The 25736-nt window shown below is 60.7% G+C and overlaps 2 protein-coding genes across 4 annotated transcripts; both read right to left on the bottom strand.

Moving 5' to 3' along the window:
• Positions 1–2885: 2885 nt before the first annotated feature.
• On the bottom strand, positions 2886–6144 carry LOC308234880 (class I histocompatibility antigen, Gogo-B*0102 alpha chain-like). 3 transcript variants are annotated; one of them, XM_080643300.1, is made up of 8 exons: positions 6039–6130; positions 5639–5923; positions 5098–5373; positions 4355–4508; positions 4009–4110; positions 3549–3581; positions 3359–3406; positions 2886–3213 (listed from the first exon to the last, which is right to left on the bottom strand). In XM_080643300.1, the coding sequence occupies exons 1-7, from the start codon at positions 6109–6111 to the stop codon at positions 3400–3402; spliced, it is 930 nt and encodes a 309-aa protein (XP_080499426.1). In that variant the 5' UTR covers positions 6112–6130; the 3' UTR covers positions 2886–3213; positions 3359–3399. The 3 variants fall into 3 exon arrangements, with proteins under 3 accessions (XP_080499426.1, XP_080499425.1, XP_080499427.1); XM_080643299.1 differs by having other exon boundaries at positions 4233–4508; positions 6039–6128; XM_080643301.1 differs by lacking the exon at positions 4355–4508 and having other exon boundaries at positions 6039–6144.
• A 6741-nt stretch (positions 6145–12885) lies between these two features.
• Positions 12886–18544, bottom strand: LOC308234882 (saoe class I histocompatibility antigen, A alpha chain-like). The gene is made up of 10 exons (XM_080643303.1): positions 18064–18544; positions 17664–17948; positions 17177–17452; positions 16313–16588; positions 16092–16193; positions 15629–15661; positions 15450–15497; positions 14710–15304; positions 14386–14461; positions 12886–14150 (listed from the first exon to the last, which is right to left on the bottom strand). The coding sequence occupies exons 1-8, from the start codon at positions 18134–18136 to the stop codon at positions 15300–15302; spliced, it is 1098 nt and encodes a 365-aa protein (XP_080499429.1). The 5' UTR covers positions 18137–18544; the 3' UTR covers positions 12886–14150; positions 14386–14461; positions 14710–15299.
• Between the last annotated feature and the right edge of the window lie 7192 nt (positions 18545–25736).

Raw genomic sequence — 25736 nt, 5'->3', positions numbered from 1 at the left:
ATGAGAGAGAAACATCTATCAGCTGCCTCCTGCACACTCCCTACTGTGGATGTGCCCGCCACCAAGGTACATGCCCTTGGCAGGAATCACACCTGGGACCCTTGAGTCTGCAGGCCGACGCTCTATCCACTGAGCCAAACCGGTCGGGGCTAGTTTTTATTTGTCAATTACAGTTCAAGATTATATTGGTTTCCGGTGTACATCATAGTGGTTAGACCTTTGTATAATTCATCAAGTGACCCCCCGAGAAGTCCAGTCCCCACCTGGCACCACCCGTAGTAATTAACCATCTTATTGACTATTTCCCCTCGGCATGGAATCATATTTTAGTTACAAAACTGTGACCCTCCATGTCGTAGTGAATAAATTATGGACCGTATCATTTGTGGTGACCATGTAAAGCTACCTGCATGGGGAGTATTGATTATTGATTTCCACAGTGTCAGTGCTTAGTATTAAACTCTTCTTCCAATGGAATTCTTGCCTTGTGATCCATGCTTAATGGAGACCACTCTGTCTCCTGCCAGAATGAGAGTTTTTCGTCTGGAGAGCTATCTCCTTTTCCCTCAGAGTCCACATGGAAGGCTCCCGAGAATGCCCGAAGGATGACGCATGGGGAAAAGGGTCCCTGAGGCCACCAAGCCAAAGGAGAGAACAGGAATAACAGAGTCCTCCCTCGGTATTTTCTCAGGCTGGACATAAAGGATCTGAACGCAGAAACCATGATGGTGTTCACGACTGTAACAAACAGAAACTCCCACCTGCACGTCACGGACCAATCCTGGGCCAAGAAGGAAGGCAGGGAGGTCAGTTGTAACCTGGGGGACGTAAGTCTTTCTCGGTCCATCCTGCGGCTGCCCGACCTGCCCTGGCAGTTACTCTCCTCAGACTGGAGAAGAAATCAGCCCCCGCTCTGAGCACCTGCCTCGTTCCTGCCCTCCCTGCACTGTGTGGGGCATGAATTCCCATCGCGGCTGGGATGCAGGAGAACGGGTTACCGTTTCTTGTCCATATTTGCTTGGGGACTTGAGGAGTCAACCACTTTCTCTGTAACATCCCTACACTGTCCACAGGAGCAGTAAAAGCATGCTGGGCAGTAATAAAAGGTCACAATGCATCGGGAAAAAGTTCCCTTCTATCAAGGGCCGTGTGGAGTCACTGATTGGATTGGAGACCCGTGGTCCCGTCACTCCTGTCCAGGTAGAGATGCCAACAGGTGCCCCTCAGCGTCCCCTGAGAAGAAACTCGGGTTCCATTCCCACCTTTGTGCTTCCACATCGACTGCTTCATCCCGATTTCCTCACGCCTCCAATGGAGTTGGTTCCCTTTTCTCCCCGTCTCTGCTCACGATGTACAGGTGTCCCCTGGGGCAGAGAGCGACTTCCCCTAAATTCCAAGATATGTGAGATCCTGTGACCTCATTAAATCCTCTCCTTTTATTATTTCTTTCAGAGGATGGGGTGGGACAGCTGGTATCCTCACTAACTTTCCCGGCTGTGACAGCACATGTGTGGCACCCCATTGGGAAGATTGGGGGACACGGTAGGAGTGCCCAACCCGTGAAAGGGAGCCATCATTGAAGGTGGGCGGTTGGAGGAACGTAAGGACTGAACATCTGGTTCTGGAGTACAAGGACGTTCTCACCAACAGGGGGAGGGCTTCTCTTTTCTCCACACGTTTGCCAACAGGCGTCTCTCCCTTCGGTCCATCTGTCCTTCTGAGCCTTTCACTCTCTCCCTCGTCCCATTTGTGATGTCCTGTCCTCCCTTGGGTGACGCTCAGCCTCTGACTCCCCGACATCCATCCTGCTCTCCGTCTCCAGGTGCAGGGAGTCGGCCAAAGCATTTCCACCGGGTTTGACACAACTCACTTTCCCACCAGGAATATCTGAGAGAGGAGTCCACATTCCTGTGAACAGGTGGTTTTGTCTGACTCTATCATTTTCACCATGCGGGGAGGTGAGCCCCAACATCACATGGTGGCTGAACTTGAATTTCTCCTCTAAAACTGTTGGGCAATTTCATGTGTGTGGACCATGTAACCATCCTCAATAGGAGGATGGACTGGACTCTTGTTCATGAGTGAGTGGGACTCTAGTAAGGTGCCAGCATCCTTAACTACTGGGACCCTTTGGCTATTAATGGATCTGTGGGCAGAGACTGTGGGATGAGAGAAATGTCTGGTCTTTGCCCCTGGCTCCTGGCACTGAGCTCCTAACACCCTGGGCATCTCCTGAGTGACAAGTGTCTTTGGGATGCTGATGAGATGGCTCTTGGCTGAGGGGCCTGGAGAGCGTCAGGGTGGGGGCTGGTCCCCAGAAAGACCAAGCTGATCAGAGGGTGGGAACGTTCAGGCCCTAGAAGGAGGCAGAGCAGGAGGAGCCTGAAAAGCCATCTCTCCACACCACAGTCCTGTGTGCGGGGACCCTGGGCCTGCGGGACACTGACCCCAAAATGAGCCCTGATACTGTCAGACGGGGACACCCAGAGAATGAGACCAAAACTCCTACTCAAACACAGGAACAGGCATAAGGTCCCCAAGAGCAAAGACACCACAAACACCCAGGGGAGGAGGGCGGAGGGCGGGACCCAGGCCTGAGCCCAGGCTGACCTCCCCAGGAAGGCCTCGCTGTCCAGGGTCCAGGAGAGGCTCTGCATTAGGACAGGTGACAAGGCCTGGGTATGGGAGTCCCTGTGACCACAGGTCCTGGTGGGACAGGGTCCCCAGAGGGAGAAGGTCAGAGGAGCAGAGAGGTGACCCGGCTGGGGAGTGACCACGTCAAAACCCACGATGCACTGAGCCCTGACCAGGCACAGGCCCAGACCACACTCAGTCCTCACAGCCACGCCCATCCCACCTGCAAAGAGCACAGAATACACAGGAATCTGCAAAATTCTTGGTGTTTCCGTTTATTTCCTCTCAGAAGACCTTTAATTAGAGGGTCTCCTTTAATTACCGTCACCAATCAGGACAAGAATTGAAGAACCAGGTCAATCCACAGTCTCCTTTCAATAGGGAGTAGGAAGTTGAAGCTCAGAGCCCCAGGGAGGAAAGGCAGGGATGGGGATGGGGACGGCCCAGCCGCCTCTGGGGACAGGAAAGTGTGGGGAGCAGGGCGGGGCCAGTCCCGCCAAATCAGAGGTTCTTGAGTCAGGAAGTGGGAGCGTGAACACATCTTCCATCACTGAGTCCCCACAAGGCAGCCGCCTCACGCTGTGGAGGACAATCATCATGAGCAAGTTCAGGGCAGTGGCTGTAACTGGTGACACTCTCAAACCCACTTCATGCTCACAGTGTCCCACAGACTCCCCACCACCCAGGACTCCCCCTGCCCACCCCTCCCCACGGCAGGTCTCACCTTTAGAAGCCGAGAGAGACACATCAGAGCCCTGGGCGCTGTCACTGCCTGCGGAGGGGGATGTGGGTGACACACCAGGATGGGGTCAGAGCCCAGGATAGGAGACTAAGGAGGAACTATGGGGGTGGGGTCCCCCATGGCTCCCGTCTGCACTGTTGCAGAGACTCAGGGGTCACCCCTCCATACTCACTGGCAGCCTGAGCGTAGCTCCCTCCTTCTCCACCTGCGGGAAGAAAACATCCCGTGAGAGACCAGGGAGGAGGCAGGGCCATGAGGTCCTAAAGAAAGCCCTAGTCCTGGGCCCCAGAGAAGTTTCCAGAACCCAGTGTATAGACCCAGGGCAGGACCAGGAAACCTGACGGAAGTGCATGTGTGGGGACTGGACCCACCGCCCTCCTGGAGTCTGTGCTCAGCAGGGACCTGCCCTCTGACCTGGGGCTGCTGGGAACGGGTCCCCACCACCAGCATCATCAGGTGGTAAATGGTCCCTAATTTCCCACGGGCCTCACTAAGGAGTAAGTGTGAGCACAGAGCCCCACACTGGCCATAACACGCGTGGGGTCTGTGCTTCCCGTGAATGAGGCGGGACACACGTCTACCTGGGCTTGAACCCCAAGAGGGACAAACACTCAGACCCGACCCCTGCCCACCTGAGCGCCGCCTCCCCCACAGCACAGCTCCAGCCACAGCTCCCAGCAGAACCAGGCCCCCAGCGATGCCCAGGATGAAGATGAAGGTGTGAGAAGGCGGCTCTGGGGGGAGAAGGGAAGGGAGGGTGAGGGCCCTGACCCCAGACCTCAACCCCGACCCCACTGAGGTCCCCCAGGGCCCCTGCTACCCTGAGAAGAGGCTCTGTGCCCACGGCCCTCCTCACCCCATCTCAGGGTCAGGGGCTCGGGCAGCCCCTCGTGCTGCACATGGCACGTGTATCTCTGCTCCTCTCCAGGGGGCACCCCCACGGCCGCCCACTTCTGGAAGGTGCCGTCCCCCACAGGCCTGGTCTCCACCAGCTCCATGTCCTGGGTCTGGTCCTCCCCGTCACGCTGCCAGCTCAGGCTGATGTCCGCAGGGTAGAAGCCCAGCGCCCAGCACCTCAGGGTGACCTCACGGGAAGACATGGGGTGGTGGGTCACATGTGCTTTTGGGGGGTCTGAAGGGAGGGGAGAAAATGCAGGAACTCTGCATCCGCCATGGGACACTCCAGCAGCGCCCATGTGACCATCCTGAGAGTGGACAGACACCTGGGTCAGGGAAGGAGCACACAGCCCCCACACCAGCCTGGACAGAGGCAAGTGGAAGGACCTCCTAGTCTTTAGAAAGTTCTAGAATCAGTGACACACAGCCCAAGGCAGGAGGCAGGTCTCTGAGGGGAAAAAGGAATTTGTGGTCCTGACCTGGGTGTAGGCCACGTGACTCAGAAAAGCTGGGGTCAGGCCTCAGACACAGGGGTGTGGGCAGCGCACAAGGCCTGAGAGAGAAGGTCCCCGTGGGTCCCAGAGCCCCTGCAGGGCCAATTTGAGCCGTCGATGGGTTATTTCAGGGGGTCTCCCTGCACCCAGGAGAGCCTGCACCCCTAATCTTCCCTGAGAGGAGGGGGAGTCCCTCTGGTACCTGACCTGGACATCCAGGGGGACTCCCTCCCTGACCCCAAGGAGGGGTGTCTGACACTGACCCCCTGTTCTGTCTCCTTGCAGGACCCCAGCCCCGGGGAGAGGGGGCGGCCCCAGGGCCCCTGGTACCTGCGTGCTGCAGGGTCTCCTTCCCTTTGTCCAGGTACATTCGCAGTGACTCCACACACAGGCCCTCCAGGTAGCTCCTGTAATGCTCGGCCGCACCCTCCGCCTCCCACTTGCGCTTTGTGATCTGAGCCGCCGTGTCGGCCGCGGTCCAGGAGGTCAGGTCCTCGTTCAGGGCGAGGTAGTCGGTGCCGTCGTAGGCGTATTGACTGTACCCGCGGAGGAGGCGCCCGTCGGGTCCCACGTCGCAGCCATACATCCTCTGGTAGGTGTGAGACCCTGACCCCGCCCCGAGGTCAGCCCCGCCCCGAGGTCAGCCCCGCCCCGAGGTCAGCCCCGCCCCGAGGTCAGCCCCGCCCCGCCCGCCCCGCGGGGCCTGAATCTGAACTGAAAGTGAAATCGGGTCAAAGTCCCCGCGGGCTCCTCCCGGGTGGGGGCCGGGCGGGACCCGCCGCCTCGGGGAGACGCTCGGACCTGGACCCTCGGGTCGACGCAGGCCCGTCCGTGGGGAAGGGGGTCGTTACGGGCCCGGCGCGCGGCTCACCGTCCTCCCTCTGGTTGTAGTAGCCGCGCAGGGTCTGCAGATTCCCTCGGAAAGTCTGTGCGGCTGCCTTGCTGATCTGCGTGTTCCGGTCCCAATACCCCGGCATCTCCCGCTCCACCCACGGCTGCTGCATCCACGGCGCCCGCGGTTCTTCCCTCGGAGTCGACGCGTCGCTGTCGAACCGCACGAACTGCGTGTCGTCCACGTAGCCGACGGAGAGGAAGCGGGGCTCCCCGCGGCCGGGCCGGGACAAGATGGTGTCGAAATACCTCAGGGAGTGGGGGCCTGGGGGGCGGACGGAGGGCAGGGCCGGGGCTGACACGTGCCTTCCGGGTCCCGAGCCCCCGCCGGGTCCCCTCGCTCCTCCCCGCACAGCCGCCCCCTCCGACCCCGCACTCACCGGCCCAGCTGGGGGTCAGGACCAGCGCCCCCCAGAGCAGCAGGAGGAGGGTGGGGGGCCTCAGGACCCGCATCTTCCGCGTCGGGGGGACCTTCTGAGTCCGGGCGCTTCCGCGGAGGAGTTATAACCTGAGCCGCGGGGACGCTGATTGGCTGCTCTGGAAACGGCTGAGCCAATGGGAGTGAGGAGTGGGTTCGCGTCACGAGTATCCGGGAAGAAGGCGCCGACACAGGTTGGGAGAGAAGAAGTGAAACCAGGGTGCTGGGGAGTCCCCACCACGGAGCTGCCCCCCCAGACTCTGTCCCCTGCTGAGACCTGCGCGCAGGCCTGGGCCCTGGACTCGGTCCTGACCCCCCTCCTGCGCGGAGCGCCCGTCACACTGTCCCTGAGGCCGGGCCCAGGCGCTGTGCTGTTCAGGGGCTTTCCAAGGTTTGGGGTTCACCATCTCTGTGCACCTCACACAGGAGGGAGGCGCCCAATAATCCTGTTTATGTGGTTCCGTCTGTCACAGTCACCACTCACGGAGTCACACGGGAAACAAGTATTAATGCACGTCGCATGCTCACTGCCCGTGAGAGGGTAACAGAGGCATGTTTTTATGGAAAACACCCATTTCCCAGAGAACATGGAGGAGAGAGGAGGGACCTGCTCCCCTTTCACATCCTCTCCGTCTCCCTGGGAGACGCTGGGTGTTCACATTTGCTTCTGCGTTTTATCTGTTATTGTGGCTGCAGCTTCTTAGGACACAGACGGCCTCACAGAAATGGGCAGGAGCAGCGTTTTCCTGACCTTTTCAGGTCAGTGTGGGTGCTCACCTGTGACAGTCACTGCAGCGACACAAGTGGTCGTTTCTGAAAGGGCTCTGCACAGTGAGACCTGAAACCATATTGACTGTATTCTTCTTGTTTTAGTTTTATAAATATATATTTTTATTTCAAGTAGGGAGAGAGAGAGAGAAACATCAATGATGAGAAAGAATCATAGATCCGCTGCCTGCTACACGCCCCACACTGGGGATCGAGCCTCTAATCCGGGCATGTGCTGTGACAAAAAGGTAAAGTGTGACCTCCTGGTTCATAGGACAATGTTTAAACCCCGAGCCCCGCTGGCTGGGAATATTGAATATTTCCTGTTCTGTCATGTCACCGTCCCTAGGGCTGACTTGCTGGGTGTCTCTGTCCTCATGCAGGTTAGTTAAAGTGATGCCTGTGTCTCTAAGTCCCAGAGCCCTTCCGGTGCTGGTGCATTAATCACCGTCATCAAAGCTCACATGTGAGTCTGTTCCCACAGAGCCCCTAGGAAAGTGTGTCCGCACTGGGGAGGGTCTAGCTGACGTGGTGGGACACCCCTGTTCCAACTTCTGGTTTTCGCTCGGGGGCTCACATTTCATCAAGACAACAGGCCTGTCCGTTGTCCCTGCCAGGTGACATGTCCTGAAGGTAGAAGCTCACGTTCCTGTATGAGAAAGTGCGTGCCAGTTCACCCAATCTCAGCAATCCTAGTGTCTGTGTCATTCATTCTTTCAAGTAAACAGGGCCAGGCCGGTGTGGCTCAGTGGCTGAGCATTGACCTCTGAACCAGGTGTTCAGGGTTCCATTCCATGTGAGGGCACCTGCTGGGTGGCAGGCTCCATCCCCAGTGGGGGCATGCAGGAGGCAGCCTACCCATGGTTCTCTCCCATCCTGGGTGTTTCCATCTCTGTCTCCCTCTCAGTTCCTCTCTGATATCAAATTTTTTAAAATATATTTTTATTGATTTCAGAGAGGAAGGGAGACGGAGATAGAAACATCCATAATGAGAGAGAATCATGGACCTGCTGCCTCCTGCACGCCCCCAACTGGGAATTGAGACTACATCCAGGGGTTGTGCCCTTGACCTGAATGAAACCTGGGACCCTCCAGTCCGCACACCTATGCTCCATCCACTGAGACAAACCAGCCAGGGCTCAGCTTTTTAAAAAGTAAACATGGGATCCCATGAGAAAGAGGCTAGCCCCGCTCACATACATGATCTCCTTGGTACATGACACTTGGGATGTGGCAGAGGGTTTTCTGTGTACTTCCCAGGTCATCATATAAGATTATTTTAATCCTCCATTTTTATTAAAACAGTTAAGAAATTAATCCATTTGTGTAATGAAGGCAAGATACATATATCTTCTTTTTAAAAATATATTTTTTTATTTTTCAATTACAGTTGATGTACAATATTGTATTAGTTTAGGTGGACAAGTCTGCGATTAGACATTCATAGAACTTGTACAGGGATCGCCCCATACATGTAGGACCATGTGACCTCACATGTAGCTGTTACAACATGAGTGACTGTTCCCTGTGCTGTGCTTTCCTCCCCATGACCACACTGTAGGGACCGTGTTGTAGTTCCTCCCCCTCCACCTGCTCTGCCCAGTCCCCCCGCCCTCCGGCAGCCAGCAGTCTGCTCCCTGTGGCTCTGAGTCTGTGGCTGCTGTAGGTTGTGTTGGGCTGATCCCAGCGGCTCTGAGTGCCGGCTGTGGGGAGGGGGGTCATTGTTCTGTGGTTGTGGGCGGATGCAGGCACCGCGTTCACTTTTGGGGCATCTCCACCGAAGGCCACGACGTTTTAAAATGTGGATGGAAGGATGAGGCTTCAGTGAAGAGAATAATTTCACGTCCTTCCACCGCGTTGTTTAAAGGGAAACTGGTTCTGTTCTCTGTCTGTCTGTCTTCTGTCTGCAGGTCAGTGCTTGTGGGAGGAATGACGATGGAGGTCGGGTGTCAGCCCATTCGTGCTGAGCTTGGCCTCAGCGCCCCTGTCAGTGGACTGAAAAGGCCAGGATGTCCTTCATCTGCCCACAGTGTTGACCCCACATCCCGGGAAAGGCTCTCAGAGACTGCAGGGTTCCACGGACCTCACTTTGAGAAAGGTTGTTCTGTACAAACCAGAGGTGGTCTCCCAACTGTCCCTGCCTCTCCCTCCTCTTCTCTTCCCAGAATCCCTCTCCATGAGGCAGATCCTGCGCCCCAAAACTGAACTCACAGCATTGCCCCTGGGACCTTCTAGAAGAGAGCTCACCCTGGAAATCCGACAGGGAGAGCCCTCAGTCTGGGAGGGGGGAGGGACAGGGGTGTCCCCTCTGGGACAGGGAGAGTTTGTGCCTGAAGACACCAGTCCCCCAGACCCCTCCTGTGGCGTCTACACCCCAGCTGAGTGAGCGCTCCCATCCCACCCAGACACCTGATGCTCGCAGGGGCCTCAGGGGCCGGCTTGGCCGCAGTCTCCCGCGACCCGGGTTCCCCTCCGTGGCGCCCGTGGACCAGCCAGGTGTCCCCCCAAAGGCCTCCCCCTGAGCACGGTCCCAGGAGGGGGCGGCCCTCAGACCCGCTGAGCTGAGCGCAGCAGAGGGGGTGGCGCTGTCGCCCCTTCAGGCCCCGGAGCGGGACCCGCCGCCCAGGAGCCCGGCCTGGTGCTGGGGCGGCTCCCTCCTGGGCCCCGACCCGCGGGGGGCCCTCCCAGGAGTGAGGGGCGGGGCCCCGCGGGGTGGGTGCTGCTGCGGGGTCTCCGCTCTGGCCTGCGGGCAGCGCAGGGGGCTCCTCTTCCCTTTGGGGTTCCGGTCCCCACACCTGGTTTCCTCCTCCCCCAGGGAGGCTGCGCGGGTGAGGAGGGGGCGCTGGGTCCCGTGGCCATGACCCCCCGGGGACGTGGGGCCTCTGACCCCTCCCCACTCTGCCTCCTCCTGCTCTTCTTCCATGGCCCTTCGAACTGACGGGGGGGAGGGGTTGTGGAGGGGGGCAGAGGTCATCCGCACCTGGTTAGCGCCTCCACTCCAGCGCTGCTGCTCCTGCCCCTCAGCCGAGTCCAGGGACGCTGGGGCAGCCCCTGGCAGTGAGGACCCTGAGTTGGGGTCCAGGTGGAGGTGGGAGTTGGGGGCGGGGCTGAGGGGTCAACAGGGGCTCCTGTGGTGGCCGTGGTGCAGGGAGGGAGGGGGAGGGGGGGAGGGAGAGAGGGGGGAGGGAAGAGGGAGGGAGAGGGAGGGGAGGGAGAGGGAGGAGGAGGGAGGAGGAGGGGAGAGGGAGGGAGGCCCCACGAAGGAGGGAGGCCCGGACTGGTGCTGCCCTGCGTGGGGAGGGGTCTGTGGCCCAGCGCGGCCCTTGCCCGGACCAGCGCCCTGGACTCTGGCGAGGGCGGCCAGCCCAGGGCAGCAGCCTCTGTGTCAGGGGACTGTCCCCAAGGCTCTCTGACCATCAGCGCTGTCAGCCGCGCCCGGGGTGTGGGGTCAGGTGGTGGGGCGCCACCCCTCCCCCGACAGTGTGCAGGGTCCCAACCCATCAGGGGCAGGAGGCCAGCGGGAGAGGTGTCTCTCCCTCCCTCAGTCTCTCTCTCTCCCTCCTGCCCTCTCGCTAAGGAGTCACCCCTCCCTTCCCGCCCAGCTCCGTGCCCCCTCAGAGCCTGGCTGTGTGCACAGGGCACCCTGGGAGGCTCTGCCCTCACACCCCTGCCCGCTCAGCGCCTCCCCTCCCCAGGCCTGGCCCCTGCCCTCGGGGGGCCCCTCACCTCCTGCTCACAGCGGGCCTCTTGCTCACTTTGCGTTCAGTCCTTTGACATTTAAGCCCAATGCTCTCTGTTCCTCTGTCACTTCCCACTCCCTGAGGACTGGCTTAGCATTTCCAACGACCACTCAGCACGACCCGCCCACTTGCTCTTCTTTGTTCACAAATGTGTGGAAATTGTTTTATCTGCTTCCCCTTATTGCTCTCTCTTCACCCCGCTCTTCATTGAATTGGTTGGGGAGACGCTGGTGAGCAAAACCACGCAGGTTTTAGGGGCCCATCCCCCAGCCCATCATCTGTGTGATGTGTTCCCCCAGCTCTGCCGGTCCCTGACCCCCTCCATCGGCGAGAACGGACACCCACGCCAGCCCTGGAGGGCCAGGCCGCGGTTGGGCTTCCAGGGGTCCTCAAACTTTTTAAACAGGGGGCCAGTTCACTGTCCCTCACGTGGGAGGGCCGGACTATAGTTTAAAAAAAAAAAACTATGAACAAATTCCTATGCGCACTGCGGGCCCGGGACGCGTCGGCTGCTAAGCAGGACAGGCAGAGGCACCCGGCGGGCCGGATCCATGTCCTCAGCGGGCCGCATGTGGCCCGCGGGCCGTAGTTTGAGGATGCCTGGTAACAAAGACCCCCGGGCTCCTTCCTGAGACAGGGGCCTCTCCGTGGCACCTGAACACACAGACAGACACCAGCGGGTGGGGCCCCTCCTGTGGCAGGCCCAGGGCGGTGGCAGTGGGTGTGAGGGGATGGGGAGGGTGCCCTGGGCCAGGCCCTCAGTCTGCGGGGCCAGGTTCTGCGGGAAGATGGGCCGGGACAGCGACCTCAGAGCGGCTCTGGTTCCTAAGAGCTCCCGCCCCAGGCAGCCGCTGAGAACACGATGCCAGGAACCTCCCAGCATCGCCTTCAGGCAGCGCAAACAGGGGCTCCGGAGGGCGTCCCGCAGGGCCAGGGGGTGGGGCTGTGACTTCCAACATCCGTGAAGGCAGCCCCGCTGACCAGGGGCCTGGGGACAGCTCTGAAGGCAACATGCACCCCCTCTGCGCCTGCGCGGTCACCTCCCGGCCACCGTGTTGGACACAGAGGTCAGCAAGGACTCCCCCCCCTGCCCTTTCCCCCCACCCTCCCCCGCTGACCCTGGGCTGCAGCTGGGCCCCCCTCCCCCTGCTCTCCCTCCTCCGCCCCCACCTTCCTGCCCTGAAGGCCGCGCTTCCACTTCTGGGAGAAGCAGGATCCCTGTCTCAGGTGCTGAGTGTCAGAGGGGCCCTCTCCCTAAAAAGGGGAGGGGCCAATGTGGACCCTTCACCCCCCATTTCTCCTCTCCTCAGGCGTCTGGCTGCCCCAGGAGGGATGAGCCCCAGGACCGCAGGGAGCCAGGGCCACCACGGGGGCAGGTCCAGCCGCCCTGGGCCCTTCCATCCTCACAGAGCCGGGCGGGGAGGGCCAGGAGCCCCCACCTGGGCTGTGGGTCAGCCGGGATCTCCATGCCCCCCTCCACCCCCAACACACAGGACGGGGAAGGGAGATGCGGGAGAAAGTGTAGGCATTTCCCTTCCCAGGCTGGAGGGAGAATGGAGAAGTTCAAGGGCAGGTGGGGGGAGGCATCGGAGAGGGGGAGGCATGTTGGGGGGGGACAGAACAGTGCGCCCCAAGGGGGCCATTGTGGGCGGGCGACTCCCCTCAATCGCGACCTGCCTGGCGCCTCTGCCATCTTCCACCCTCTTGCTCTTCTGTGATGGGACCTCCCATCCCCTGACCACAGGTGCGGCCTCACTCCCTCCATTGGACCTGTGACCAGCTCTGGTGACCGGACACGAGGGAGGTGACACAGCCTGGGTTCTGCGGTTCTGACGTGAGGGGCCTGTGGGTGTGACAGGAGGGGCCTGTGGGTGTGACAGGAGGGCCTGTGGGTGTGACAGGAGGGGCCTGTGGGTGTGACAGGAGGGGCCTGTGGGTGTGACGTGAGGGGCCTGTGGGTGTGACAGGAGGGGCCTGTGGGTCTGACTTGTGACCTTTGCCCGCGCCCCCTGGAGCCAGGGGCCAGCTGCAGCCCCGTCAGGGACCTTCTGGAATGTTCTGGTTTACCCGGGCCTCCAATGACCCGCCCCAGCCCCTGTCACACGGAGCAGAAGAGGGCTCCGCTGAGCGCAGTCAGCCCGCAGAACCGGAGCATAAAGGCTGGCTGACTGTGGGATCGCTGGCTCCCCGGCCACAGCGGACGGAGCACAGCCCACGGGAGTCACTGTGGTGGGTGTTCTCATTATCCACTGTCCTTCCTGTCACACTGTGCGCATCAGGAGAGCTGGGGTTTTTGTTTAAAAAATGTTTTTATTGATTGTTAGAGAGAGTAAAGGGGGGGGGGAGAGAGAGAGAGAGAGATGGAAACACCGATGGCTGACCCCTGCCAGCCCCCTGCTGGGGTTGGATCCAGAAACCCCTGCATGAACCTAACAGGGAATCAAACTGGGGACCCCCTGTGCGTGGGCCCATGCTCAACCCCGGAGCGACCCCGCCAGGCAGGGGCTGGACCATCGAGGTGTTAGGGCCCTTGATGTTCGCACAGCGTCACAGTCGCATAAGCACACGTTGCTCAGAGGGTCCCCATCGTTAGGGGGCGCAGGAGAGACTGTAAAGGATCAAACGCATCGGAGAAACACGCCTGCCCCGGAGACCCCGTGTCCCAGGTCAGTTCCCGGTGAAGCCCTTCTGGAAGCCGCTGCGGGTTTCCTGTGCAGCACTGGCCTCCCGAGGAGGGGCACCGAGCAGTGTCGCTGTGAACATCCCAGCAACTGGCATCCGCATGAGATTGTCTACAGTCACGCCCGACAGCGCAGGGTCCTCGGAGCTCCACACCCTTCAAATCAGCAGCAGGGACAGAGCGAGGACGCAGGAGGCAGGACGTGGCAGGTCTGCCCAGCCAAAGGGAGCGCCCGCGGAGGCGGGACACGGAGCAGGAGTGGGGGTCAGCGCGTGGGAGTGGTTAACGGGACCGCGGGCGGCAGGGCTGGGGGTGCCTCTGGTCTCAGGGGAGCTCACGGGGAGGCCTTGATGGGGAGAACGTGCCGCAGGCCAGGGGGTGACTGTGCGGGACACCCACCGTGGAGACACTGGCCTGAGGCCAGGGGGACAGTGACCAGGGCAGCGGAGATGGACCCCGAGATGGCAGAGCTCATGGTAAACCCCGAGGGGGAGCAGAACCCCGTGTGTACGTTTCAGTGATGAACTAGAAACCCAAGTGGCAACTCTCCGCACAGCACCGTGCACCCCGTGAACAGGGTTCAGCCGCCCTGGCAGCCAAATGAGGGGGTCAGCCGAGTAAAACAACGCAGGGGTGGGAAGCACCTCGCTGAAAACCTCCTTCCTACCCTGATTTTCTCTGTGACGCGACAGAGTCCTACAGAAACAGGAATGGATGAACATCCAAAAACCTCCTCACTCTCCCCTGTGCTCATCTTCCTCTGGAAAATAAACACCTCTCACACAGGAGTGATGTTACCCAAGTTCAACATCAGTAGGTGCCACTGGAAGGCGGGTATTGCTCATATCCACGCTGAGATTAAATTTACACAAAATCTTCAGTATTCCTTAAAGAAAAGGAGACTTCATTCAACAGCTGCCCTGCTCAAAGGGGAAACGTATGTCCTGAATAATCCCAGGTGACTGCATGACCCTCCTCAGATTAGGAATGGACTTTAACGTCTCCCAGGGCAGCACTGCTTTCCCATGGACCGTTGTGGGTTTTATGTGATACATGGTACTGACGAAATGATTCCCGAATAAGGGTCGTTATTGATGATGTCTACCTATTTATCATCTCACCTGTGATTTCGGGAACCCAGGAGTTCCAGGGCCCCTCGGGAGCAGCAGGGAGGGGCTGACGGAGGGAATTCAGGGCCTAGAAGGAGGCAGAGCAGGAGGAGGCTGAACACCCATCTCTCCACACCGCGGGCTCCTGTGGGCAGGGACCCCTGGGCTTCAGGGACAGGGACGGGGAACATGGGCCCGGTGCTGTCAGACGGGGACACCCAGAGAAGGCGACCAGAACTCCCAGCCAAGAACAGGAACGGGCCTCACACCCACCAAACAGAGAAACACCCAGGAAAGGAGGGCGGAGGGCGGACCCAGGCCTGAGCCCAGGCTGACCTCCCCAGGAAGGCCTCGCTGTCCAGGGTCCTGGAGAGGCGCTGCATTAGGACTCGTGACAAGGCCTGGGGATGGGAGTCCCTGTGACCACAGGTCCTGTAGGGACAGGGTCGCCAGAGGGACAAGGTCAGGGGAGCAGAGAGGTGACCCGGCCGAGGAGTAGCCACGTCAAAGCCCACGATGCACTGAGCCCTGACCAGGCACAGGCCCCGACCACGCTCCGTCCTACCAGCCCCTCCTGTCCCGCCTGCAAAGAGCTCAGAATACACGGGAATCTGCAAAATTCTTGGTGCTTCCATTCATTTCCTCTCCGAAGACATTTAATTAGAGGGTCTTCTTTAATTACCGTCACCAGTCACGGCACGAATTGAAGAACCAGGTCAGACCACCGTGTCCTTTCAATACGGAGCAGGGAGTTGCAGCGCAGAGCACCAGGGAGGAGAGGCAGGGAGGCGAGGGCCCAGTCTCGCTACTCCTCACAGGAAAGTGTGGGGAGCAGGGCGGGGCCAGCTCCCCAACCAGAGGTTCTTGAGTCAGGAAGTGGGAGGGTGAACACATCTTCCATCACTCAGACCCACAAGGCAGCCGCCTCACGCTGTGGAGGACAATCATCATGAGCAGATTCAGGGCAGTGGCTGTAACTGGTGACATTCTCAAACCCACTTCATGCTCACAGTGTCCCACAGACTCCCCACCACCCAGGCCTCCCTCTGCCCACCCCTCCCCACGGCATGTCTCACCTTTAGAAGCCGAGAGAGACACATCGGAGCCCTGGGCGCTGTCACTGCCTGGGGGGGCACACCAAGATGCGGTCAGAGCCCCAGGACAGGAGACTAAGGAGGAACTAAGGGGGGGGGGGTCTCCCATGGCTCCCATCTGCACTGTCCTAGGGTCTCAGGGGTCACCCCTCCATACTCACTGGCAGCCTGAGCGTAGCTCCCTCCTTGTCCACCTGCGGGAAGAAACCATCCCGTGAGAGACCAGGGAGGAGGCAGGGCCATGAGGTCCTAAAGGAAGCCCTAAACCTGGGCCCCAGAGAAGTTTCCAGAACCCTGTGTATAGACCCAGGGCAGGACCAGGAAACCTGAAGGAATTGCACGTGTGGGGACTGGACCCTCCGCCCTCCTGGAGTCTGTGCTCAGCAGGGACCTGCCCTCTGACCTGGGGCTGCTGGGAACGGGGTCCCCACCACCAGCATCATCAGGTGGTAAGTGGGTCCCTCATTTTCCCACGGGCCTCACTAAGGAGTAAGTGTGAGCACAGAGCCCCACACTGTCCATCACACGTGTGGGGATGGTGCTTCCCGTGAATGAGGTGGGACACACGTCTACCTGGGCTTGAACCCCCAGTGGGACAGACACTCAGACCCCACCCCTGCCCACCTGAGCGCCTCCTCCCCCACATCACAGCTCCAGCCACAGCTCCCAGCAGAACCAGGCCCCCAGCGATGCCCATGATGATGATGAAGGTGTGAGAAGGCGGCTCTGGGAGGAGAAGGGAAGGGAGGGTGAGGGCCCTGACCCCAGGCCTCAGCCCCGACCCCACTAGTCCCCCAGGGCCCTGCTGCCCTGAGAAGAGGCTCTGTGCCCATGGCCCTCCTCACCCCATCTCAGGGTCAGGGGCTCGGGCAGCCCCTCGTGCTGCACATGGCACGTGTATCTCTGCTCCTCTCCGGGGGGCACCCCCACGGCCGCCCACTTCTGGAAGGTGCCGTCCCCCGCAGGCCTGGTCTCCACTAGCTCCATGTCCTGGGTCTGGTCCTCTCCGTCACGCTGCCAGCTCAGGCTGATGTCCGCAGGGTAGAAGCCCAGCGCCCAGCACCTCAGGGTGACCTCACGGGCAGACACGGGGTGGTGGGTCACGTGTGCCTTTGGAGGGTCTGAGGGGGAGGGAAAAAATGCAGGAACTTTGCATCCTCCATGGGACACTCCTGCAGCGCCCATGTGACCATCCTGAGAGTGGACAGACACCTGGGTGGGGGAGGGAGCACACAGACCACACACCAGCCTGGGCAGAGGCACCTGGAAGGACCTCCTAGTCTTTAGAAAGTTCTAGACTCAGAGAGACACAGCCCAGGGCAGGAGGCAGGTCTCTGAGGGGAGAAAGGGATTTGTGGTCCTGACCTGGGTGGAGGCCACATGACTCCGAAAAGCTGGGGTCAGGCCTCAGACACAGGGGTGTGGGCAGCGCACAAGGCCTGACAGTGAAGGGCCCTGTGGGTCCCAGAGCCCCTGCAGGGCCCATGGGAACCGCTGATGAGTTATATCAGGGGGTCTCCCTGCACCCCAGGAGACCCTGCACCCTAACTGTCCCTGAGAGGAGGGGAGTCCCTCTGGTACCTGACCTGGACATCCAGGGGGACTCCCTCCCTGACCCCAAGGAGGGATGTCTGACACTGACCCCCTGTCCAGTCTCCTTGTAGGAGTCCCAGCCCCGGGGAGAGGGGGCGGCCCTGGGCCCCTGTTACCTGTGCGCTGTAGGGTCTCCTTCCCTTTGTCCAGGAAAAGGCGGAGCCACTTCACACACTCCCCCTCCAGGTAGCTCTTGTAATGCTCTGCCGCACCCTCCGCCTCCCACTTGCGCTTTGTGATCTGAGCCGCCTTGACCGCCGCGGTCCAGGAGGTCAGGTCCTCGTTCAGGACGATGTAGTCGGCGCCATCGTAAGCGAACTGCTCGTACCCACGGAGGAGGCGCCCGTCGGGTCCCACGTCGCAGCCAGACATCCACTGGAAGGTGTGAGACCCTGACCCCGCCCCGAGGTCAGCCCCGCCCCGAGGTCAGCCCCACCCCGCCATCCCCGCTGGGTCTGAATCTAAACTGAAAGTGAAATCAGGTCAAAGTCCCCGGGGGCTCCTCCCGGGTGGGGGCCGGGCGGGTCCCTAAGCCTCTGGGTGACGCTCGGACCCGGAACCTCGGGGCGACCCCGGCCCGTCCGGGCCCGTCGCGCGGCTCACCGTCCTCGCTCCGGTTGTAGTAGCGGAGGGCGGTCTGCAGATCCACTCGGAAAGCCTGTGCGTGTCCCTTGGCCCTCAGCGTGTCCTCCTCCCAATACCCTGGGTCCTCCCGCTCCAGCCACGGCTGCTGCATCCACGGCGCCCGCGGCTCCACCCTCGGATTCGCCGCGTCGCTGTCGAACCGCACGAACTGCGTGTCGTCCACGTAGCCGACGGAGAGGAAGCGGGGCTCCCCGCGGCCGGGCCGGGACACGATGGTGAGGAAATACCTCAGGGAGTGGGGGCCTGGGGGGCGGACGGAGGGCAGGGCCGGGGCTGACACGCGCCTTCCCGGCCCCGCGCCCCCGCCGGGTGCCCTCGCTCCTCCCCGCACAGCCGCCCCCTCCGACCCCGCACTCACCCGCCCAGCTGGGGGTCAGGACCAGCGCCCCCGAGAGCAGCAGGAGGAGGGTGGGGGGCTTCATGACCCGCATCCTTGGCGTCTGGGAGACCTTCTGAGTCCCGACGCTTCCGCGGAGGAGTTATAACCGGAGCCGCGGGGACGCTGATTGGCTGCTCTGGAAACCGCTCAGCCAATTGGAGTGAGGATTGGGGCCGCGTCACGAGTATCCAGGAAGGAGGCGCGGACACAGGTTGGGAGAAGAGAAGTGAAACCAGGGCGCTGGGGAGTCCCCACCACGGAGCTGCCCGCCCCAGACTCCGTCCCCTGCTGAGACCTGCGCGCAGGCCTGGGCCCTGGACTCGGTCCTGACCCTCCTCCTGCGCGGAGCGCCCGTCACACTGTCCCCCGAGGCCTGGCCCAGGCGCTGGCCGAGGAAACAGGGAGAGACCCCAGTTGGGTCCGCTTCCTCTCGGTGCCCCGCAATCCCGCCCCCTGGAATGCAGGCCCCGCCCGCCGGGGACTCTCCCGCAGGGAAACTGCCCGCAGGGAACGCGGTGCGGAGCCACGGGAGGCGGCGGGCAGGGTGTCCTCTCTGATCCCAGCGGGGCGGGGCGGGATCCAGGCAGATAGAGGCTCAGAGACCAGACTCCTGGCCTCAGGAGCACAGCGGGGCCACCACCTCGCCAAGCCAACACCCGTGAGCTCCCGTGAAAGACGGGATGCGGCCCCTGGGACCGGAATGCGCGTGAACAGCGCTGCCGGCGCACCCACCGCGCCCCTCATCCTGCCTCCGCACGGTCCCCCCTGATGCGGCACTAACGCTGCGTACAGCGCCTTCACTCCGCAGCCCTGAGGTGGTCTGAGGCCCCCCGCCCCCCCGCCCCCATCCATCCTCAGTAAAACACCGCGTTTCGGCCCCGGCAGGTGTTGCTCAGTGGATAGCGCGCCAGCCTGTGGACTGAAGGGTCCCGGGTTCGGTTCCGGTCAGGGGCACATGTGCCCGGGTTGCCGGCTGGATCCCCAGTTGGGGGCGTGCAGGAGGCAGCGGGTGCACGATCCCCTTTCATCATGGATGTTTCTCTCCCGCTTTCTTCTTCTCTGAGATCCATAAAAATATTTTTTAAAATAACAAAATAAAATAAAAGTTTTTTTAAAAAACAACCTGCCTTTCAACAGGAGCCTGTACCTCCCCGGTTGGGAGTCGGCCTTCCAGGCGCGGAGAGCGCAGGGGCGGGCTGGGGTGTCCTAGACTCAGCAGGGGGCAGGGAAAGCCCAGAGTGTGGGGGGCGGGGGGGGGGCCTGGAGCCCAAGTCGGCCTTCCGCCGAGCCACGGCCCTGCCTCCGTTTCCCCGCTGTTCTCAGTCCTCGTGGGGAAGCAGCCTGGGAGAGGCGGGCTCCCAGATCAAACAGGGGGGCCGATTGGAGAGCCCAGCAGCGGGGCCTCCATCCCTGAGGCGCCCTCGCGTGAGGGTCCCGGCGGACCTTCTGGTGAGCGAGTGGAGGGAGACACTGACAGGAGAGCAAGGGGAGCGGCCGCTGGACCAACACCCTGGGGAGGGCTGTGCAGACCTCGCCGATCCTGGGCTGAGAACTCCGGGGACACAGAGGGAAGGCGGCAGGGGACCGAGGAGGGGAGGCGGAGCCTGGAGGTGAGCGCGCAGGGTGTGTGGGGGACCAGGGGGAGCAGGACAGGAGGAGGTTCCTCCAGGTGGATTGGGGCAGATGCAGGTGTGTGTGAGGGGGGTGGGAGGGGCAGGGCCTGGGGCTCTCATTGGGCCCTGGGGATGGGGATGGGGATGGGGATGGGGATGGGGTGGGGATGGGGATGGGGATGGGGATGGGGATGGGGATGGGGATGGGGATGGGGAGGTTGTGGATGGGGATGGGGATGGGGATGGGGATGGGGATGGGGATGGGGATGGGGATGGGGGTGGGGGTGGGGGTGGGGATGGGATGGGGTGGGGATGGGGATGGGGATGGGGATGGGGTGGGGATGGGGATGGGGATGGGGGTGGGGGTGGGGATGGGATGGGGTGGGGATGGGGATGGGGATGGGGATGGGGTGGGGATGGGGATGGGGATGGGGGTGGGGATGGGGATGGGGTGGGGATGGGGATGGGGATGGGGATGGGGATGGGGATGGGGTGGGGATGGGGGTGGGGGTGGGGGTGGGGGTGGGGATGGGGATGGGGTGGGGATGGGGATGGGGATGGGGATGGGGATGGGGATGGGGATGGGGATGGGGTGGGGATGGGGATGGGGATGGGGATGGGGTGGGGATGGGGATGGGGATGGGGATGGGGATGGGGTGGGGATGGGGATGGGGAGGTTGTGGATGGGGATGGGGATGGGGATGGGGATGGGGATGGGGATGGGGAGGTTGGGGATGGGGATGGGGATGGGGATGGGGTGGGGATGGGGATGGGGATGGGGATGGGGTGGGGATGGGGATGGGGATGGGGATGGGGTGGGGATGGGGATGGGGAGGTTGTGGATGGGGATGGGGATGGGGATGGGGATGGGGATGGGGTGGGGATGGGGATGGGGAGGTTGTGGATGGGGATGGGGATGGGGATGGGGATGGGGATGGGGAGGTTGGGGATGGGGATGGGGATGGGGATGGGGATGGAGAGGTTGGGGATGGGAATGGGGATGGAGAGGTTGGGGATGGGAATGGGGATGGGGATGGAGAGGTTGGGGATGGGGATGGGATGGGATGGGGATGGAGAGGTTGGGGATGGGGATGGGATGGGATGGGGATGGAGAGGTTGGGGATGGGGATGAGATGGGATGGGGATGGAGAGGTTGGGGATGGGGATGGGGATGGGGATGGAGAGGTTGGGGATGGGGATGGGGATGGAGAGGTTGGGGATGGGGATGAGGAGGTTGGCTATTTTTTATTGATTTCAGAGAGGAAGGGAGAGGGAGGGAGAGAGAAACATCCATGATGAGAGAGCATTATTGATCGGCTGCCTCCTGCACGCCCCCCACTGGGGATGGAGCCGACAAGCTGGGCATGTGCCCTGGCAGCTATTGGACCTGGGACCCTTCAGTCCGCAGGCCGATGCTCTATCCACTGAGCTACACGGGCCAGGGCTGTGGAGACTTTCTTGAGCCCGGGGTTTTGGGATGCTGTGTCTGGAGTGGGGGCGGGGGAGCGGTTTCAGGTCTACCTGCTGTTGGCGGTTGACTTCTGGGGCCCCAGGTGTGACCCTGGCACAGGGGCCCTCTTCTGTCCTGTCCGGGGGCCCGGGGCCCAGGGGAGCTGTGCTTTGAGCTCCAATAGTCTCACACTGTGCGAGACTGTGTAGACCTCGAGATGTGGTTCCCAAATAAGAGATGATTTTATTCCAGCCCTGGCCGGTGTGGCTCAGTGGACAGAGCGTCGACCTGCAGACCCAAGGGTCCCAGGTTCAGTCCGGTCAAGGGCACATGCCCGGGTTGTGGGCTCGATCCCCAGTGATTCTCTCTCATTGTTGGTGTTTGTATCTCTCTCCCCGTCTCCCTTCCTCTCTAAAAGCAATAAAAAATATATTTAAAATAAATAAGAGTCCTAACTGGTTTGGCTCAGTGGATAGAGCGTCGGCCTGTGGACTGAAGGGTTCCAGGTTCGATTCCGGTCAAGGGCATGTACCTTGGTTGCGGGCACATCCCCAGTAGGGGGTGTGCAGGAGGCAGCTGATTGATGTTTCTAACTCTCTATTCCTCTCTCTTCCTCTCTGTAAAAAATCAATAAAATATATTTAAAAAATAAATAAATAAGAAACAAATAAAATAAAACAAAGGAAATCTTACCTTAAAAAAGAGATAATTATATTTCAAAAACTGAGTTTAAAAAAAAACACCCAAACAGAAATATGCCCTGGCCGGTGTTGCTCAGTGGGTAGAGCATGGGCCTGCGGACCAAAGGGTCCCGGGTTCGATTCCGGTCAGGGGCACGTACCTGGGCTGCAGGCTCCTCCCCGGCCCAGGCCCTGGTCAGGGCTCCTGCAGGAGACAACCAATGGATGTGTTTCTCTCACATCAATGTTTCTCTCCGTCTCTCCCTCTCTCCCTAAAATCAATGGAAAAATAGCCTCGGGTGAGGACTAACAACAACAAATAATAATAACAAAAACAGAAAGAGGGTGGAGGAGAAGGTGTTCCTACATCGCAGTTTTGGGGGGTGCTGCCCCCAAGGGGATGGAGAGGGGGTGCCGGGAGGGGAGGGGACCCTCAGAGGGAACCGGGGCTCCTGGGGGCTCCTCTTCTCCAAAGGAAGGGCATTTGCAGGACAATATGGGGACATTCCCACCACGCTGACACTTTATTCCAGGGGTCCTCAAACTTTTTAAACAGGGGGCCAGTTCCCTGTCCCTCAGACCGTGGGAGAGCCGGACTATAGTTTAAAAAAAAAACTATGAACAAATTCCTATGCGCACTGCGGGCCCGGGACGCGTCGGCTGCTAAGCAGGACAGGCAGCGGCCCCCGGCGGGCCGGATCCATGTCCTCGGCGGGCCGCATGTGGCCCGCGGGCCGCAGTTTGAGGACGCCTGCATCAGGGCCGCCGTTATTCCTTCCTGTGATAACTATGGAGGTGGAAGGAAAGGGTTACTCTTTAGGGGGGGTACTGAACTGTTCAGGGTGACGGTCATGGTGTTGGCAGGCGGTTTTCAAGTATTGCAGCGAAAGTTGTAGAAACGGACACACAAAGGACAGAGGCTGAGCTCGGCGTGGCGGCTTCAAAGGTCAGGTGACTTTGGACTTCGGCGCGGTAACTTGGAGAAAGTTTTAAGGGTAACAGTGCATCCCGACATGGGAACGTTCTCATCATCATGTGGCATGACCGGCTTCAAGCGTGTGTGTGTGTGTGTGTGTGTGTGTGTGTGTGTGTAAGAATGTCAGTGTGTTATGTGTGTGAATGTGTCTGTGTGGGTGCAGTACCTCTGTTGGTGTGTAGCAGTGTGTGTGTGAGAATGCGTGTCAGTGTGTGTGAATGTGTGTGTGAGAATGTCAGTGTGTGTGTGTGTGTACATGTGGGCGCAGTCTGTGAGTGTGTGTGAATGTGTGTATATGAGAATGCCAGTGTGTGTGTGTGTGTGTGTGTGTGTGTGTCCATGTGGGCACAGTGTGTGAGTGTGTGTCTATATGAGAATGTCAGTGTGTGTATGTGTGCGCATTGGTGTGTAGCGGTGTGTGTGTGTGAATGTGTGTATGAGAATGTCAGTGTGTGTGTGACTGTGTGTGTGTGTGGTGGGGAGCAGTGTGTGTGTGTGTGTGTGTGTGTGTGGTGGGGAGCAGTGTGTGTGTGTGTGTGTGGGGGGGAGCAGTGTGTGTGTGTCTGTGTGTGTGTGTGTGTGGGGAGCAGTGTGTGTGTGTGTGTGTGTGTGTGTGTGTCTGTGTGTGTGTGTGTGTGGGGAGCAGTGTGTGTGTGTGTGTGTGTGTGTGTGTGTGTCTGTGTGTGTGTGTGGTGGGTGCAGTGTGTGTGTGTGTGTGTGTGGTGGGGAGTAGTGTGTGAATGTGTCTGTGTGTGTGGTGGGAGCAGTGTGTGTGGTGGGAGCAGTGTGTGTGGTGGGTTCAGTGTGTGTGGTGGGTTCAGTGTGTGTGGTGGGTTCAGTGTGTGTGGTGGGTTCAGTGTGTGTGGTGGGTGCAGTGTGTGTGGTGGGTTCAGTGTGTGTGGTGGGTGCAGTGTGTGTGGTGGGGAGCAGTGTGTGTGTGTGTGTGTGTGTGTGGTGTGGAGCAGTGTGTGTATGTGTGTGTGTGTGTGTGGTGGGGAGCAGTGTGTGTGTGTGTGGTGGGGAGCAGTGTCTGTGTGTGTGGTGGGTGCAGTGTGCGTGGTGTCTGCGTGGCGATCTCTCACCACCCACTCCGCAGCGGTGTGAACGGAGCCGCCAGGCGGTCTGGGGGGTGGACACCAGCTGTGGAGGGGCAGCCTGTCCTTGTGCTCACGGAGCTCCTGAGCTCCCAGAGGAACAGGCGGCAGCCAGGATGTGCCTGTAACCAGAGGTGCCGGGCCCTGGCCCGGGTGCTCAGTGGTTAGAGCATCGTCCCCATACGCAGGGCACATACCACAAGCAACCAAAGCGTGCGTGGACGTGTAGGGCAACAAAGCCATGCTTCTCTCTTCCTCCCTGCCTCCCGCTCCCTCTAAAACCAATCAATGGATCAATCGAGGTATGTGTTAGGGACCTGTGTGTGAAGGACAGCAGGCAGGGCGGGGCTAGAGAGGCTGGAGCACTGGCAGGGGCAGGGCAGGGGGCCTCTAGGGGGACAGAGAGGACTCCGCCCGGGAGGGGGGCTGCCGGGGGCAGGCATTCCGCCTTGAGGGAGCCCGCTGGGCGCCTGCGGCTGAGGGACAGGGAGGACCTGGGTGCGCGCACCCCGGGCCACAGCTGTGCCGGCTGCTCCTGACCTGGAAGGGCCCGGCAAACGCCCACGGTTTTGAAAAGCTCACCCCAGGCCTTCCCAAGGGCAGCGGTGGGAAACGTCCCCCACCCTCCCCCAGGTCCCAGGCCCAGGCCCCAGGCCCCTGCCAGCGATGAACATGCCTCCCCTCCCCCCTTTCTTTTTTAAAATATATTTCTATAGATTTCAGACGAAGGCAGAGGGACAGGGAGAGAGAAATATCAATGATGGAGAGAACCATGGATCGGCTGCCCCCTGCACGCCCCCCACTGGGGACCCAGCCTGCCGCCCAGGCCTGTGCCCTTGACCTGAATGGAACCTGGGACCCTTCTGCCATCAGCCCGATGCTCTGTCCACGGAGCCACACGGGCCAGGGCGTTACTTTAACATTTTAAACGAATGAACGCAAAGTGAGCAAGAGGCGCACCATAAGCAGAGGGTGAGGGCCCCCTGAGGGCAGGGGCCAGGCCTGGGGAGGGGAGGCGCTGAGCCGGGCAGGGGTGTGAGGGCAGAGCCTCCCAGGGTCGCCCTGTGCACACAGCCAGGCTCTGAGGGGGGGGCACGGAGCTGGGCGGGAAGGGAGGGGGCTGGCTCTTTAGAGAGAGGGCAGGAGAGAGAGAAACATGGAGGTGAGAGACAAATATGTATCCCTTACCTCCCATAGCCCCGGCTGGGGGATCGAACCCCCAACCTAGGTATGTGCCCCGTGTGGGAATCAAACTTCGGGTGTAGGAGACAACGCTCAAGCAACTGAGCCACCCGGTCAGGGCTGCCGCTGAAAACGTTGAAGGGGAAGTTATATTTAAAAAGCCTTAGAAATGGTTCCCTGGAAAATACGCTGTGGCCCCCGCGGGTGTGCACAGTGGATAGCGCGGCTGCCGGCCACTGTGGGGTCGCAGGTGGGATTCCTGAACAAGGGCCCGGGCCTGGGGGACAGGTTCCATCCCCTGCAGAAGGCAGCCAGTCAGGGTCCCTCTCCCATTGATGTTTCTCTCTCTCTCCCCCCTCCAGGGGTGAGCCCTCTTCTGGAAGTTCCCAGGCAGAGTGCTGTGAGCTCAGTGTGGGGTGCAGGAAACACCCCGCAGGGACAGGGATTCTGGGAAGGAAAGGAAGGGGCAGAGGCAGGGACCGTTGGGATTCTCTCCCTGGTTTAGCCAGAACAACCTTTCTCAAAGTGTGGTCCGTGGAACCCTGCAGTCTCTGAGAGCCTTTCCCGGGATGTGGGGTCAACACTGTTGGCAGGAGATGAAGGGCATCCTGGCCTTTTCACTCCGCTGACAGGGGCGCTGAGGCCAAGCTCAGCACG

This window comes from Plecotus auritus, assembly GCF_963455305.1.
Source record: "Plecotus auritus genome assembly, chromosome: 10".
NCBI classification, from domain to species: Eukaryota; Metazoa; Chordata; class Mammalia; order Chiroptera; family Vespertilionidae; genus Plecotus; species Plecotus auritus.
Note: the sequence above shows the minus strand (reverse complement) of the source record. Positions and strands in the feature narration are given on the sequence as shown.

What these genes read in the sequence shown, in the direction of transcription:
- LOC308234880 (XM_080643299.1), bottom strand. Translation starts at nt 6,111, where the DNA reads ATGCGGGTCCTGAGGCCCCCCACCCTCCTCCTGCTGCTCTGGGGGGCG. An exon ending in GTGGGGGAGGCGGCGCTCAG is followed by an intron (nt 3,582 to 4,008) that starts GTGGGCAGGGGT and finishes TTCTTCCCGCAG; the next exon opens with GTGGAGAAGGAGGGAGCTAC. An exon ending in GAGCTACGCTCAGGCTGCCA is followed by an intron (nt 3,407 to 3,548) that starts GTGAGTATGGAG and finishes CCCCCTCCGCAG; the next exon opens with GCAGTGACAGCGCCCAGGGC.
- LOC308234882 (XM_080643303.1), bottom strand. Translation starts at nt 18,136, where the DNA reads ATGCGGGTCATGAAGCCCCCCACCCTCCTCCTGCTGCTCTCGGGGGCG. An exon ending in GGAGACCCTACAGCGCACAG is followed by an intron (nt 16,589 to 17,176) that starts GTAACAGGGGCC and finishes CCTCCCCCTCAG; the next exon opens with ACCCTCCAAAGGCACACGTG. An exon ending in GTGGGGGAGGAGGCGCTCAG is followed by an intron (nt 15,662 to 16,091) that starts GTGGGCAGGGGT and finishes TTCTTCCCGCAG; the next exon opens with GTGGACAAGGAGGGAGCTAC.